The 16,333-nt window shown below is 39.8% G+C and overlaps 1 protein-coding gene across 1 annotated transcript in view; it reads right to left on the reverse strand.

Annotated features, from left to right (window-relative positions):
• The window catches only part of ssh2a (slingshot protein phosphatase 2a), a 29,221-nt gene extending 17,981 nt beyond the window's left edge, over window positions 1–11,240 (reverse strand). Inside the window, exons 1-2 of the mRNA XM_028045707.1 lie at window positions 11,061–11,240; window positions 6,880–6,923 (exon numbers count right to left, since the gene is read on the reverse strand). Of these exons, the coding sequence (XP_027901508.1) occupies window positions 6,880–6,923; window positions 11,061–11,123 (107 nt within the window). The 5' untranslated portion in view covers window positions 11,124–11,240. The remainder of the gene's footprint in view (window positions 1–6,879; window positions 6,924–11,060) is intronic.
• Between the last annotated feature and the right edge of the window lie 5,093 nt (window positions 11,241–16,333).

Below are 16,333 nucleotides of genomic sequence, written 5' to 3' on the forward strand. Positions count from 1 at the left end.
GTGAATGAACAATTGTGTTTTTGCCTTCTTATGTTAACACAAGCTTCTAATTTTACTCAGTGCGATTTTTTCAGTAGTCATTGACATTTTGTTTTCTACATGACTTATAACTACAGATGGAAATCACACCTAGATATGATGATACATTGTTGATGCAGTAAATAGCACAAAGTGATTTTGTCATGACCAGGAAGTTACTTTACAACACCAAAATAATAAATGACAGAATCCATCATTATAAAATGCTACTATAAAGTTAAAGGGCGGGATTATTCATTGACTTTATTACTTCCATCGAAGTCAGATAAACACCAACTAACAACAGTGCTATAATCATTACAAATGTTTCCATGATGCACTAGCATAGATATTTTAGCAAAATATTAAATCTACTGGTAACAATGTGCTGGAGTGCTTACGCCACAGATAAAACGAATCCAGCTACACCTGCTGCGCTTTGCTTCCTATCAGAAAATGCTGCTGTCACACATTGGGTCTGAGACGAACTTCAAGCAGCGGGCTGAACACACAAACAGACATTAAGTATTCTTGTCATGCGGTCTTGTTTAGTGTCATCAAATTTACCAGCACAGTGGAAACTTATTTTTCTGAGGACTGGTAACATGAGAGTGTGCTGTGGTGTTTAGCTGAGCCTCAGGCCAGTTGCACAACCGCCTTTCGCAGTGCGTTTCCCTTTTGTCACTTCCAGGGAAAGGGCAGAGGCATTCTGGTCAACTTGTGTGCGTGTGGGTGTGGGTGTGCGTGTGGAATCTCCAGCATTCTGCTGCTTGATAAGTCCGTGATTGATGCCAGATGTTTAGCATAACCCCCAAGCTGAAGATAAGCTACTGTTGGCACTGTGTTATACTATAAACACACTCCCCTTTCATTTAGATAGATTCATAATCTAAACTACAAAAGGTTTTTAAGGTGCTGTGATAAAAAAAAAAGTGCTGAAACAGCAATTATGATTTCAAATGCTCATAAAATGAGTCCAGGAGATGAAAAACAAACCACACAATGGCTTAGACTGCAACATCCATCCATCCATCCATTGTCTGTACACCCTCGTCCCTAACGGGGTCGGGAGGGTTGCTGGTGCCTATCTCCAGCTACGTTCCGGGCGAGAGGCGGGGTACACCCCGGACAGGTCGCCAGTCTGTCGCAGGGCAACACAGAGACATACAGAACAAACAACCATTCACACACTCACACCTAGGGAGAATTTAGAGAAACCAATTGACCTGACAGTCATGTTTTTGGACTGTGGGAGGAAGCCGGAGTACCCGGAGAGAACCCACGCATGCACAGGGAGAACATGCAAACTCCATGCAGAAAGACCCCGGCCGGGAATCGAACCCAGGACCTTCTTGCTGCAAGGCAACAGTGCTACCAACTGCGCCACTGTGCAGCCCTAGACTGCAACACATTTAGTTTAAATATTCACCAGCTACTTATCCCATCCACTTGTGATGTGGGCTCTTAACCTTGGAGAACCAGTAAGCTCTCAAGGCGGCCCAATGAAAAAGACTCACCAGTTGAAAAAAAAAACAAAAAACAACACAAAACAAACGGAAGGTCAATAAATGACAAATACAAGCATGCAACTTAACCAATTAAGCTAGCATGCATGTTTCGGGACCATAGGAGGAAGGTAGAGTTGGGTTTTGTAGTTCAATCAAAGTGAACATGTGTGTGATTTTATCTTAAGTGTAAATACAGCTGATCTGTGGAGGCTTCAGAAGTCTGATGGGGAACATTAGGAACATATGGGAGAAAGTTGTGGCTGTGGTTAATTCAGCAGGGACAGTGAAGCTGGCCAAAGTTGGTGGTAAAATGGAAAAAAAACCTGATAGGGGGGCAACTCCAGGCCTTGAGGGCCGGTGTCCTGCAACTTTTAGATGCATCTCTACTTCACAACTCACCTGAGTCAAATAATGAAGTCATTAGCAGGACTCTGGAGAACTTGACTGCACTTAAGAGGTGATTCAGCTATTTCATTGAAGTATGTTGGACCAGGGAGACATCTAAGAGTTGCAGGACACCGGCCCTCGAGGACCAGGATTGCCCACCCGTGCAGAACGGCACTAAACATACAGTCAGAGGTAAAATTGAAGTTAAGCTTAAATTCAACAGAGACTAACAAGATTTTAAACTGATATTAACAAACAGCACTCAATCTGTCACAGATTAGCCTATGTTTCAAAGAAATATGTGCACATTTTTCAGTCTTTAAATATACAAAACCACAGGCTTATGGTTATTATTCCTACAAAATACAGTGAAGTTCATGGTTACAGAGGGGAAACAAATCTAGGGGTATGAATACTTTTGCAAGGTGCTGGACTTAATGCAAAATTGCTAGTGTGAACAATATTGGCGGGAGGGTTACGTGTTAAACAGCAGGTGCACTAAAGGAAGACAGAAAGCTGCAAATGACAGAGGAAAACCTTTAAACCCAAACAGGCATGTCTGCACAGGAGCAGCCGGTATTTAAGAAGCTTTCCTCTGTCAGAGTGTTCGTTAGTGCTGCTTGCTCTTCTTGTTCCGGCAGCAGCCTCTTTAAACTCTTGGCCCGACTAACCTGCTCTGCCTGTGCGCACCTGGCATTGGAGCTGCTGGACGACTCCCATAACATGGATACAGAACAATACAAAGACTTGTTAGGCAAGTACCTATGACTAAGTGCTGTCACAATGAATCAGGTTTGTTTGCTATAGTTAAAGTAAGAGCCTCTTGATGCTTCAGGCTAAATATCTCAAACAAACCCTGATTATTGCTGTGGGCAAACAGAACTAATCAAACAATATGATGACGTGAAATGCTGCGCAGCATGGACACAACGGGCACCCAGGGTGAAGGAAGGCTAATAGACAAGATGGAGCTTGGAGGAGCATGTATTTTTGGCTTACATATCACCTTAGGAACCGTTTACTAAACAAGTTAGATATTACTGATGCAATTCATGCGTGAGGTATCAGATCACCCCACACACTGCTGCAGTAGATGGCAACTGCAATATTTAAAAGATTTTTTTAGGCATGTAAACCTGACAAATGAGCCAATAAATTATTTCTGTGTAAATCTCAGAAAACACATTAACTACTTTACTTAGTCTTAAAAAAATCTAAATAAGTGGCTTACTTTATTGTTGCAATGCTAAAGGGTCATAAATATGCATACACACAAAAATTTGAAAAGGTCATTTTCAGGAAATCCCAGCATTCAAGTCAGACAATCTGATGTGCTTTGGGCACATTCCTGCAGCAGTTTATCCTCAGGAAGGTGAGGATTCAGAAAAACTCGATTCGATTCATTAGCTGCTCCCACTGTTCGTTTAAATGTTTACTCAGCAAAAAGAAAATGGTTGCAGTACTTTGAATTAAAAAAACACCTTTTTGCCAACTCTGTCCTTGACAGTATCAGCCCTGAGGCAGCAGCAGTATATGTCTCTACATGTGTGTGTGAGATTCATTATGCACTGCAGCAACGCTATACTTCAATGGTGTGGTGCAGGGGGGGAGAGACAGCTGTTTGAATGTGTCTGTGTGGAAAAGAGACATTGACACAAAGACAGGCAGTGCAAGAGTGACTCAGTAGCTCGTTTAAGAGAGAGAAAAAGAGACAAAAAAACAACAACTCTGCACTGCAGGGGGAAGGTCCCCCTTGGTCTCAGCAGGCCCTACTGGCATGCACCATTGATGCTAGGTGGGGCCTGTGCAGCTAATTGGACCCAAGTTCTTATGTAATACACATCAGAGGTCACACAGCAAGACCTCTGGCTGAACCCTGCTCTTCGCTAAAGTGAATCTGAAATGTGGAGCTGGGTAACTGAGCCAAATTGTAAAATACTTTACAGTGTGAAGTGGGGGCCTTGTGTGTGGGGTTGTGTGTGTGTGAGAGAGTGCTTGAATACACTCGCCAAAGGTATGAGTTCAATAACCAACCAATAATTGAGACCACATGGTGTTCTAACGGCTATCAGGGCATGTTAAAGAAAGGAGTTATGTCAGCAATAATCCCACATTGAGTTCTACAGTATATGCACTACAGGGAATACACTTCTTTAACAACTGTGTCAATTTGTATCAATTCTGATCCTTAGAAGAATATTGCTGGAAAATAAAATCTAAAAATTGAAATGTTTAAACTTCTATATTAATCAAATTAAATGTATGTGCTTGTGTAAATGCATGGGGTGGTATGAAAACAATTCTCACTGTGTTTTCCCCCCAATATTTATGTAAGAATTAAGAAAATATAGAATAACTTATTAAAAATTATTATTACAATTTCAGGATTAGAAAAACAATATATAGCATACACACTAATATACATTCAGTGTACATTCAGTAACACACCTTTTTCCTGCTTTGTTTGGTATAGAGCATCAGCAGACTAAGGTGCTAAGGTGATGTACTACATTATGAACTTTACCTCCACCATGATTGCCTGAGCTTTTCCCAACAGAATGCTAATTTACCACTTCTTCTGAGGCAGAAAAATGGTGTAGCAATCTCTTTTTTTTAAGCCAGCTGATCTGCAGTGTACAGCACCGGGTGGAGGAGGGGCTTTATATGCAGTGCTTCATACAGCAGGAGAAAACTCCAGTTATGTAAACAGTTTTTCTCCTACATCTCTGCATTGTATAAGGAGTAAACTCCCAATGCTGCTTAATATGGTTCTTTTGTCAGTCTGATGCATGCGTGCAGAATGAACAATTCCCAGCTCTGACAGTTAGTGTACATTAACTCTGAGGTATGACAAAGCATGTGACTGGAAGCTCTCCTTCCAGCATGCAAGGAAAAGGGAGCCTCAGCAGGCTCCTTACTAATGCATTTCACTCATGTTCTGTACTATAAACAGTTCTAACCTGAGAGGGATAAAAAAGCATTAGTAGTAAAAAATATAATCAAAACATACCTGTTTCTGTCTAAGTTAAACTCGTAGCACTAAATCTTGCAGATTCTGGACTCACAGCAGTCCTGAAATACATTTTTCTGCAGCTTGCTGTATTTTTGAAGAGAGCTGATATAATTTGTTTAGTTCAGTTTGTTGTTTACAACCTGCAGACTGGACAGAAACTTTGTCCCCAAACCAGTGTTTAACCTGAAGGCTTTCACAACCAAGATGTTAAACTGAGTTCAGCATTTAGAGTTTTGCTGTCTTACAGTATTTTATATTCAACAATACCTGGAGTGATAACTACAGTAAAAATAAATGAGTTAGTAACCATGAAAGCATGAGACAGGGAAAAGATAAAACTAGATTATGAAGACAGCACTTCAGCTGTTAGCTCAGTTTACAAAAGCCCCTTACAAAGTCCAGGATAGGCTGCAATGCCTTTCATGTTCCACTCCCTCTTTAATGACTGTTGCTAGAATCTCCCAAAGCACCGACTCCAGGGCGATCAGCAACCATGATAAACCTGGTCATTGATGAAAAATATCACATTTGCACAAAAACTACTAAAAGGATGTTGAGCAAATAAAGAGAAAAAAAAATGTCAAAGTAACGTCCAAACAGATCTAAAGAGGGCCGTGACCCTGCAACATCAGAGCCACCCAGGGCAACAAAACAAAAGAACAACAGTGTTGACATCCTAGTCTCTTATGACCATCTAGCTGCGCACGTCAAAAAGCAAATCAACTCTGCCACAACTGTGACGTTGTATTATGCAAATCAACCACAGGCTGTGACGTTGGTAGGCCAACCAAATATTTACGAAAGATGCCTACAAAGGCACCATTTGCCTTTGCACGAATAACAGAAACTAAGGTCTCGCTGTTCCTTTGAAACAAATCTGAAATGAAAATTATGCTTTACAAAACTCTTGCAAATTTTGTTCTATATATAGACAAAATAAACACATTGAGTTCAGATTATGAAAACAAAAACACATTTGGTTGTTTTTTCCTAAAATTAAACCAAGTAAACCTGAATCAGAAAGAACAATATAACTAATATGTGAATTGAATAACACTGGTGACCTCTTCACTTTTGCACCTGTTGGTGGGTTAGAGATCCAGTAAACATTTTATTCTCAAAACTAATGTGTTAGAAACAGGAAAACCAGACACAGTAAGAAGAATTGCGATGGTTTGATAACTGGCTCAGAACATCTCCAAAGCTACAGCGTTGTGGGATGTTTCTCATCTGACCATTGGTCAGTGTCTCCTGAAAGTAAGACGTTGACCAGCAGCCGGATCAAGGGTAAGTAATGCACAAGGGGAGTGAGGACTGGCCGGTGTTGTTCGATCCAACAGACAGGAGAAACTACCACTGGTGTAGGATACAGTCTGCATAACCACACACCGGTCAGGGTGGAAGCAGATTTCTGTGATGGCTCCTCTGAGGAGGACAATTCGCATTGACGAAATGCAGAAATAACCCAGGCATGGTTTGCATAATACAAGTTTGAAGTCGTGAGTTGGCCTCCAATGTTCACCGATCCCAACCAAACCAAGCTGGAATAAAGGGTTCAACAGACAGCTGTCCCAACTTGAAACCCTACAGGATTTAAAGGATCTTCTGCACATTCAGGTGTCTAAAGGATTCCACAGCAAAGAGTTCATAATGTTATCCCCAATCAAAGTGTGTAATTGATTGACACATCATTTGATACACCCCAAGTGCAACATTGTGGTCTTGAATAACTTAAATGAAACTTGGTCTATAAGTGAATAATAAAACTACAATTAAATAATAATGATGGTAATAATGTACTGAAACCCTTAAAAAGAAAAAAAACAGATTAATGCTGATGTGCAGTCTCCCCCTAGTGGTGACAGCATGCAGTTGCAGCTTTTTAACAGGATGTTCCTCTAGGAACCGGACCATTTCCACCCAATGACCTGATCAAACAGGGAATGTTCTCACCTCCTGGGCTGGGAGCGGCGGTCATCCTCTGCACTCCCCGACTCCTGCAGAGGAATAAGCATATAGAAATATTTATGCAGGGCTTCCATCTCCTCATGTTAGGCTATCTGAAGCAGTTTTTCTGAACAAACAAACAGAATCGTCATGAATAAAAACATTTAGGTGACATGTTTCCATCACGTGCTCTGTCAAGATGCAATTATTCTTGAATAAACAAGAGTTAGAGTGGGTGGCAGCAAGAGTGGAGTGTCAGCATGGAGTGTTCCATCAGATAAAACAGAGCCAGGCTGGTATTTTAAGTGACGTTTACAGGCTGAGCATCTCTGCACCCCCACACCATGCGCTGCCTCCTTCTCCAAAACGCAATCATCCCTCCCCCCACCACTGCAACCAGCACAGCTTTAATCCCATCCTGTTTCAGTAATCCCTCCAAAAAAAAAAAAAACAATCTGACAACTTTCTCTTTATGGCATCAATTTGCCAACTCCGACCAGGCCAAAGCGAACATAATAAGAGACATTTTTAGCTGTGAAAAACCCATCTCAATTACAAGACGGGGAGGAAAACAAAGTAAAGACGATAATAATGGAGATAAGAAGATGGAGGAAGCTGGATGCAGCTGTGGGTGGGGTCAGGAAGAGCCGAAGCTTCGATTTTATCCGTTCTTGTGTGTGCTGCTGCAGATGTGAGCTGGCCTGGAAGAGGCAGCAACCTGAACGGTGATCCCTGCATCAGCAAACTGAGCTCCAAACAGAATACACAGCAGGAAGTGGAGCAGATGCATCCTGTTCAAACACACCTGAGGAAATGCCTTCTCAGCAGATTATAGGCATATATAACACCGCTATAGGCTAATCATACTCACACATGACACTGAAATGGCTTCATGCACCTGTAATATAGGTTTAAGACTATATCCCATTAGAAACTAGGTGTGAGCAGATGAGTAGGGAGTGGTCATACAGCCAATGAGAAGATTTTCACCTCCATTCATCCATTTTCTGTACACCCTTGTCCCTTAGAGGGGTCGGGTGGAGTGTACGAGAAGTGGGGTACACCCTGGACAGGTCGCCAGTCTGTCGCAGGGCAACACAGAAACAGACAGGACACACAGTCATGCACACACACATTCACACCTAGGGAGAATTTAGACCAATTAACCTAACTGTCATGTTTTTGGACTGTGGGAGGAAGCCGGAGTGCCCGGAGAGAACCCCCGCATGCACAGGGAGAACATGCAAAATCCATGCAGAAAGACCCCGGGCCGGAACCAGGATCCAGGATCATCTTGCTGCAAGGCAACAGTTCTACCAACTGCGCCACTGTGCAGTCCGCTTTTCACCTCCATCAGTAAAGATACTAATGTTGGCTCAATTCATAGCCAACTGCTTCCAGATGAAGAAACAGAGCAATCAACTAAGAATTTGGTTGATTGGTCATTTTGGTTAGATCAGGGGGTCATAATCTGTCATATCTCAGACAAACTATCTGGTTTAAACAGGGATCAGGCCAGAATAAATGGAAACAGGGTGTGAAATAGAGTTTTGGGTTCATATAAAATCTAAATAAAGATTTAAACATTTTATGCCTTTTTAGCTACATTTTTAATGAAAACTACTGAAGAGACTAATCAGAGTCAGCCCTGAAGTGCTTAACAGACAACTTTCCTCCTGACAGTTTCGGCCTCGTCCTTCCCTTGCAGCAGCAGACACCTCACAAGAGCGCTCACGTGGCTGCTCCCAAACAGAAATGGGTCTCATGACAAGCAGCTGGTACCCTCCATATACAACCACTTCACTGCCTCAGTGTCTCACTTTTGAAATCTGTATTCACCAAAAAAACATTAAGTTAAGCTTGACCCAATGCCATTAAGAGCAGCTTTTGCTGAAATACTCATATTACACCCGTTCCTTTAGATCAACGTGTTATCGGTCTTCGCCCATGCCTGATATTTTCCAGACATAAACAACAGGAAGCTGAGAACATTTGGGGTAAACAAGAATCTTCACACCACTTTCTTCTACTCTCTTCATGTAATAGCATGAAGGAAATGTTAGTACATTCATGTTAATAACATTTAATATGTTATTAACATGTTGGTTCAACTCCATTAGTCTGCAAAACAGGAATTGCCTTGTCAACACTAAATTTATCCAAAATATTGAATGTCCTGTTCCAGCTCAAGAACTGCACTATGGCATATTTTAATATGTTTTTATTCATTTATTCATTCATTTTTAAAGTTTTAGTTTAAGCAACACAATTTCTAGCATCTTATCAACTCTGCATGACATGCATTTATTTGTATTAGGGTGCTGTTTTTCTCTAGTGTCTGCATTGCTACTCTTAAGCCGGATACCATTTTATCTCTTAACCTTTAACCCTAAGTTTCTAAGGAATAATGCATTCCAATAAGTTCTGTAAAGAAGGGGGAATGGCTGCAGGGTATGAGCCATTATAATTGAGAAACTGTAATTAGTTTAATGTGTAGCTTGCAATGTTACAACATAAGTCATTTGTTATCAGCTATAGAAATAGCAAAAATAAACTTTTCAATTTAACATGTTTTAACATTATATTAGTTATGGTCTTAATAACAGTTATTGGTTATTGGTCATAACATTTGATGCATGCAAATCTAAATACAAAATTTATACAAAGACTATTTAATATGTGTTCTGACACACTGCAAGTAAAAAATAAATATAGAAAGCATAATAGATATTGACATACAAAAGTACAGATGCAGTCAGTTTTATCAATACGTTTGGATAAAACTAAAATATTGTTTTATCAAACAGGCCGGATAACGGGACGGCCTGTTTTTCCAAATATGTTTTGAAATTTGTATACATAAAGCTTACTATTTTTGAATATGCTTGTCCCATGATGTATTTATATGTTTCTTGCTATTATGTAAATATTAATACATTGCTAAAAAGCTAAATGCTAAAAGTCCATTAAATGGATAATTTGGTATGTGGGGTTTAGTGCATCTTTAATGTGCAAAACAGTGTTTGCTACAGGATTGATAACTGTTTACATGCCAAACACAGGGATATATAACTTAGTATGTTTATCAGTGAGAACCAACGGTGTATGCTTCTTCATGGACCATCCCACTTCTCAGTGGAATATTTTAAATATTCAAATTAAGTGCCGGAGGTCAGGGTGAGGGGCAGGGATAGGAACAGTTCACACTTAGAAATTAGACTCAGTCTTTGCGCTGTGAATTGAATATTTAAGTAGTGCACTACTAGGACGGAGCTATTACTCTTCTTACTTATTGTTTTAGCCACTGTCTCATGTTGCGTGTGTGTGCGTGTGTGTGTGTGTGTGTGTGTGTGTGTTGGGTTTAACGGATCAGTGGGACAACCATTGTAATAAGCTCGACTCCAGTCACTCATGAAGCATCTAATGATGGTTTTCTCCATCACCAAATAAATAAATCTTTAAATAAACTTACAGTAAGGCCCTTCAGATTTGCGCTGCCTCTTCAGCATTTTACAGTTTGTTACAATCATGAGAGAAGAGCCACACCAGCACATTTATACTAGATCTGCCAGGAGGCTGGAGAGCCTGCTGAGTGTGTCAGAGCGGATAACGGGACGGCCTCACAGCCTCCAACAGAGACTGACAAGACTGAACCAGTAACCTGCTTTCCGGGGCAGCGACCCTCCTATCTATTGCTCTACTGACCCACAACCTTTCAGTGGCAGCTTTTTACCAGTAAAGTCAATACGATGAAACACAAAGAAAGCTAATATGGCCAAAAAATAACATATACTTTTACAGCATAAGAGCAGCTTGAGCAGCTATTATTTGTCTTAATAATAGTAGTTTAAAACCATTATTATTAAGACATGCTTCTCTGACACCACCCCATCTAGTGGAGGAAGTGAATCAGCCACATAATGCTAACGATGAATAGCTAAGTTTTAAAAAATAACTTTTTAATATACTTATAAACCCTAGTCTGCCTTCTGTGCTAAAGCTAAACAACTTAAAGTTCAAACTCCTAGTCCTGCGGGATGACTGCCACTGTTTCCTTTAATGTTACAGTAAAATACCGGCAGCTATAAAATTTAGCCACCCATGTACATGACCAACAAACTGGGAGTAGCGGGGCTAACTGCTGGGACTAACTGACACTAATGTCAATCCAGATGACATGTACTTACAGAAACACACGGACTGGAGGTGGTGCTCGGTGTCGGTGACCGCTGGACGGTGACCAGCGCCATCCCTGCTGCTGCTGCTGATCCCGGTCACCTCAGAGACTAGAAACCCGGGACACAAGACATTATTTCAGGGAGGAACTACAGTAAAAAAGGAGCTCCTGATGTTATTTCTCTGGAGGTTGCTTAGCTGCCTATTGGAGTAAAGTACAACAGTGCAATTGTCCGTTTCCGGTATGGATTCTTTCAAATTAAATTTCAGACACTTATGAACAAACCCTATTTCTAGCAATATTTGGTACTAAAGCAGATTTAACAGTCAATAAGAAAAATCCTGTTGATTCTCGATGTTAATTGAACGATCAATACTGTTTAATTAATAATTGAAATTTATTGGATTTTAAATCCAAATTTGTTGGATTTAAAATCCAACATATTTTAGAAATCATATTACATACAATCAGTTAAATGTACATTTTTCTCTTATAGACATAAATATGTTTGTCAATCTTTGTTATTCAAATATAAGTGGAAAACATCTGCACAATCAACAGTTCATAATTAACAGGATAAAATAGATTTTTAAACATTGTTTGTTAATAATAATCTTTTTTGAACTCAGACTGATTGTTACCAAATTACCAGTTTTTTGTGAAATGAAATTAAACAAAGAAGAGAAGTGAAATGGAAGCCCTTTTGTTGAAAACTACAGCTACAATGTTATAGTCAGTGATTGCATCAGTGCAATCACTCACTGCTGTGCTTCAGGGTTGAGAATGTCATTAGATACTCTTATTTCCTATTATTTCTTTAATAATTAGCCTGACTTTTATTGCCATGATAACGCCACGCTATAATAGAAATTTTAAGATTTTCATTTATGCTTTTATTTTGATAGAAATTAGCGTCTGTTGTTCTCTGCTTACCGCCAGCTTAACAAATTAGACCGGTATTAAGAGCATGCGCAGAACTCACCCGCTGTCAAACGTGGTAATATCACTTTGAGGAATGCTTACACACACATTCAGTCACTGTGCAGAGATCAGTAGCAAAAAAATGTTAAAAATAGATCATTATTGTATTTGAATTGAAATTATTCTTAAACTATAGTTTATATTTGTGTGAGTGTGTGTGATTATGTGATTATATGACTATGAATCATAAATAATCCATCTGAGAGTCTGTTTCTCTGGTATAAAATCTGCTAAAGAAGAATGCCTGGCCTCACATCATGGTGTGTTGCATTTAACCACCCCTCCTGTGGGAGATGAGAGGAGGAGGAGAACGATGGGTGTGAATTTAAGAGGGGGAGGGGTAATAGTCCAATGATAGGGGATGGTGGAGTCAGGAAAGGGTCAGGAAGAGGAGAGGACAAGATAGATGGGAGAAAATAATAAAGCTTTACATTTTAAAGAGCCTTAAAAGCCTTAATCTACAACATAAAATCAAAGGATTAGCTCTTTAGTTCTGCCCATGGTCGCTGTTCTTACAGGGACAACCCAAATATTTCCCTCTGATTGACTTATTCCCAAAAATTCAGAGAATGGGAGCAGCGTTGCAGGCAGACAGGAGGGAGGCCTGACTGGGTGTGGCACTGAGGACAGGAGACTCATTCTGAAACTCTTCATTCCATTTATTTGGGTCACTGCCTTCTCATCCTCTCCCTTGTCTTTCTCCTCCTCCTCTCCCATGATTCTGTTTGGGGCACTCCCTTTCCTCCTCCCCTTTTTTTTATGTTCCTTGCATTTGCATCAATCCTCTAATAAGCCCTGGTGTTAAAGGCTCAACAGACAAGCAAGAATAAAAGAAAATTGAATTACATGATTAATAGGCAGCAACGACTTCACTGCTCTCAGAATTATTGAATATAAATGAGGAGGAAAGTGAGAGATATATACAAAACATGGAAAGCACATGATAAAAATAACTGCGAATGAAGTCACAATGTAATAAATGATGTGTTGTTCCCAACAACCTCCACGTCCGACATCCAATCCAGCAGTGTGGTCTATTTAAAATGTGTGAAACCCAGCAGATGTGTTTGTAGCTCCACTTTTAGATATTTTTGTTTGAATCAAAATGTCACACAAGATGTGTTTGGTTCTGTGTTATAGCCTCTGACCTAGCCATCGGCGCATGGAGAAAAAAACATTTATGTCAAGAAAGTAGCCTAGTCTTTGAGATAGCAAACTGGGATGAAGGGAAGAATAGATTATCTGCAGACAGATTCCCACAACAAACAAAGAGGCTGAAAAAGTGAGAGCGTGTTGGAGAAAACAAGGTTAGGATCAGTGAGGATGATTCTGTCTCTCTGTGAAGGTAAAGACAATAGGACTAAACACAATCCTCCTGGTAATTAAAGCTTGGCTCCCCTCCTGAGACTGGATCACACAACAGTGTGTGTGAGACTGTGTGTGTTTTCACATTGTGACAACATCTCCGCCCACAGCAGTTAAAACTGAGTTCAAATCAAACATCAGAAAGCTACCCTCTGGTGGTTTATTTTAATAAGAAAGAACAGTTTTATACAGATAACTGACTTCACAGTTATTTGCAATTCAAACAACTATTTCTATTAGAGAAATGCAACAGAGGGACTTCAAAATATAGCTTAACCAGTAACCAGAAACATAATGTCACCTAGTGGTATAAATGCCGGACTGTGAAAAAGTATTTGTTCTCTTACAGATTCTTTTTTTTCACACTTGTGTCACAACATCAAACACATTTTAACACTAGTAAAATATCCAGAGTGAATGCAAAATACAGTGTTCAAATGATAATCAAATTTACTAATGCCATCCAAAACAACATGGTCCTACATGAAAAATATATTTGGGTTTCTCAAACATGAATGAAAGAATCAAAGCAACACCTCAAGTATGTTTTTTGATGAGGGAATAACATAATAACATGATATAAAAGTTGATTTTACATAATACTCCCTTTAATTTATTGTTCCATTTATTTGCTCTGTCCAGCAAAATCAAAGCATGTGCATACTTTTTTGTTTATTTTTACCAGAAGTGTCAGCAATCGTGACTTTGCCTGTTTTATCCACAGAATATTTAACAGTAGAGGTAAATAGCCTGTTCTTAAATAACACTTTATCAAGTCCAGATGACCCCAAATTGCTTCACACTACATTCACTTGTTCACCCCTTTCACCCTCACACTCTGTAGAACAATACTGTATTATGCTGAAGGTGGCGCTAGTTCACCCCCACCCAGTGAAGAGATGAAGAACAGCTGAGAATACAGACACATTCTGAACCTAATTCCCCGTAAAACCATCAGGGGGGGATATGAGCTCATGAAAAGCCAGAGCCATGGTAGGCAACAAGGAACTGTATGGATTCCAGTATACAGTTCTTTGCAAATGTTTTCACACCCTTTCACTTCTTAATATTTTCTCCTGTCACAACTGCAACCTCAATGTATTTTATTTTGATGTGATTTACCAACTTACATTAGTGGATAATAGGAAAGAGAAAAGGAAATGATTCAAGTCGGGCGTGTATGCATTTGTACTCAGCCGATACGTTGATGTATCCAAAGAAAAATCCGTGAGATCAACTGAATCCAGAAGACACTTAGTTAGTACTTACAGAGAGTTCACCTATGCTTAGTTTGATCTCAGTATAACAACATCTGTTCTGTGACGGTCTCAGAGGTTTGTAAGAGGACATTAGTGAACAAACAGCATCATGAAAAGAAACGAACATATCTGACAGGTCAGGAAGTAAGTTATAGAGAAATTTAAAACAGGGTTAGATGATAAAACAATGTCCACAATGGAAGCATTAATCAGAGAAGCAGCCAGCCGGTTCATTTAGTCTCTTAAGGATTTCACAAATCAGCGCTTTTCTTGAAAAGTTAACATAGTTTAATAAAAGCCATAGGAGTTTCTATTTGTATTTCAGGATAAACACTGTAGGGGATACAGGAAATAGGTGGAAGAAGGTGACGTGTGATGGAAAACTAAAGCTGAACACCATCGACCACCTTTCCTAGGAGTTGATACAAAGATGCTTGGAGCTGAATGCAAGACAATACTGATAGAAAATCTGCAAATGACTTGAGGTTGGAGCAAAGGTTCACCTTTTAGCATGATGACACCTGTAAACATTGAGTTATAATGTAATGGTTGAGATTGTTCAAAGTACACATGTAAATAAAATTAAGTACCAGTGGCAAAACTAATGTTATTCACACACACATGTGTCCGGTCTGATGGAATTTTTAACTATTTAGCAAAGAAGAATAGAGGAAACATTTCAGTCTCCAAATGTAAACATATAATTGCACCGAAACGTTGTTCTACAAGGTGTTGACACAGGTGGCACGCCACACCTTTCTTAGTTCTAGCTGACTAAGGAAGGTCAGCTAGAAGATGACCAAGCTATGAATTTTATTCTCTGGGTTTAACAAGTATGTTTCAGTTTGTGTTAATCTGTTAGATAAAGTCTTAATATAACATATGAAAGTTTGCAGTTGTAACACAGGAAAATGTCAAGGAGTACAATACTCCTGCAACAAAATGTACTTAGTGTACAAAGGAACGGACATGAATGCAATGTTTTTTTATCAGATGGCTCTCACCGTGAAAAAAAAATATTGGCAAAATCAAATGAAACTGAGTTGATAGTGGATGATAGTCATGTATTTTTTTTCCAGATCTATCAAAAACAAAGCATATGCTTGTCAGAGAAACAGTTAGGCCTGATTTGGTTTTCTCTCTCTTTCTAATCTCATCCCTTCTAATATAAAGAAAACAGATCAAGGAGTTCTCGGTGTACCTTAGCAACACCTTTATGAACTTAGGAGAGAAGAAGAGTAGCAAGTGGCGGAGAAAGGAGTGAGTGTCTCGCTGCAAAAAGGAGGGCTCGGTCTACAGAGATAAGATGGTATTCTCCCTTCGTGCAAAATGAGTTCATTAGGGGAGGGAGAAGGAGTCTTTGCAGGGAATCAAGGTTTCTGTGTGATAAAGAGTTGGGAGCGGCAGATTGGAGGTAAAAAAGAGTTTCATTTCCTGTTCTTCAGAGGCAGCGATGGTATCAGAACATCAGCAGAGAGGCGTGGTGCAGGGGGGACAAAAATGGAGACGTGTGAAGACAGACAGAGTAACTTAGAGAGGTAAATGTCAGGATTCTTCTGCAAAATGAAAAGGGGTGACCCTGTGTATCGTTGTCAAGGATATTCACAAGGATTTTGTGGGGAAAGGACGGCAAAAACGGAGTTGAAAGATATGTCAAACTCATCGTCCCTCCGAGAAG

The sequence above is a fragment of the Xiphophorus couchianus genome, chromosome 18 (genome assembly GCF_001444195.1).
Source record: "Xiphophorus couchianus chromosome 18, X_couchianus-1.0, whole genome shotgun sequence".
NCBI lineage: Eukaryota > Metazoa > Chordata > Actinopteri > Cyprinodontiformes > Poeciliidae > Xiphophorus > Xiphophorus couchianus.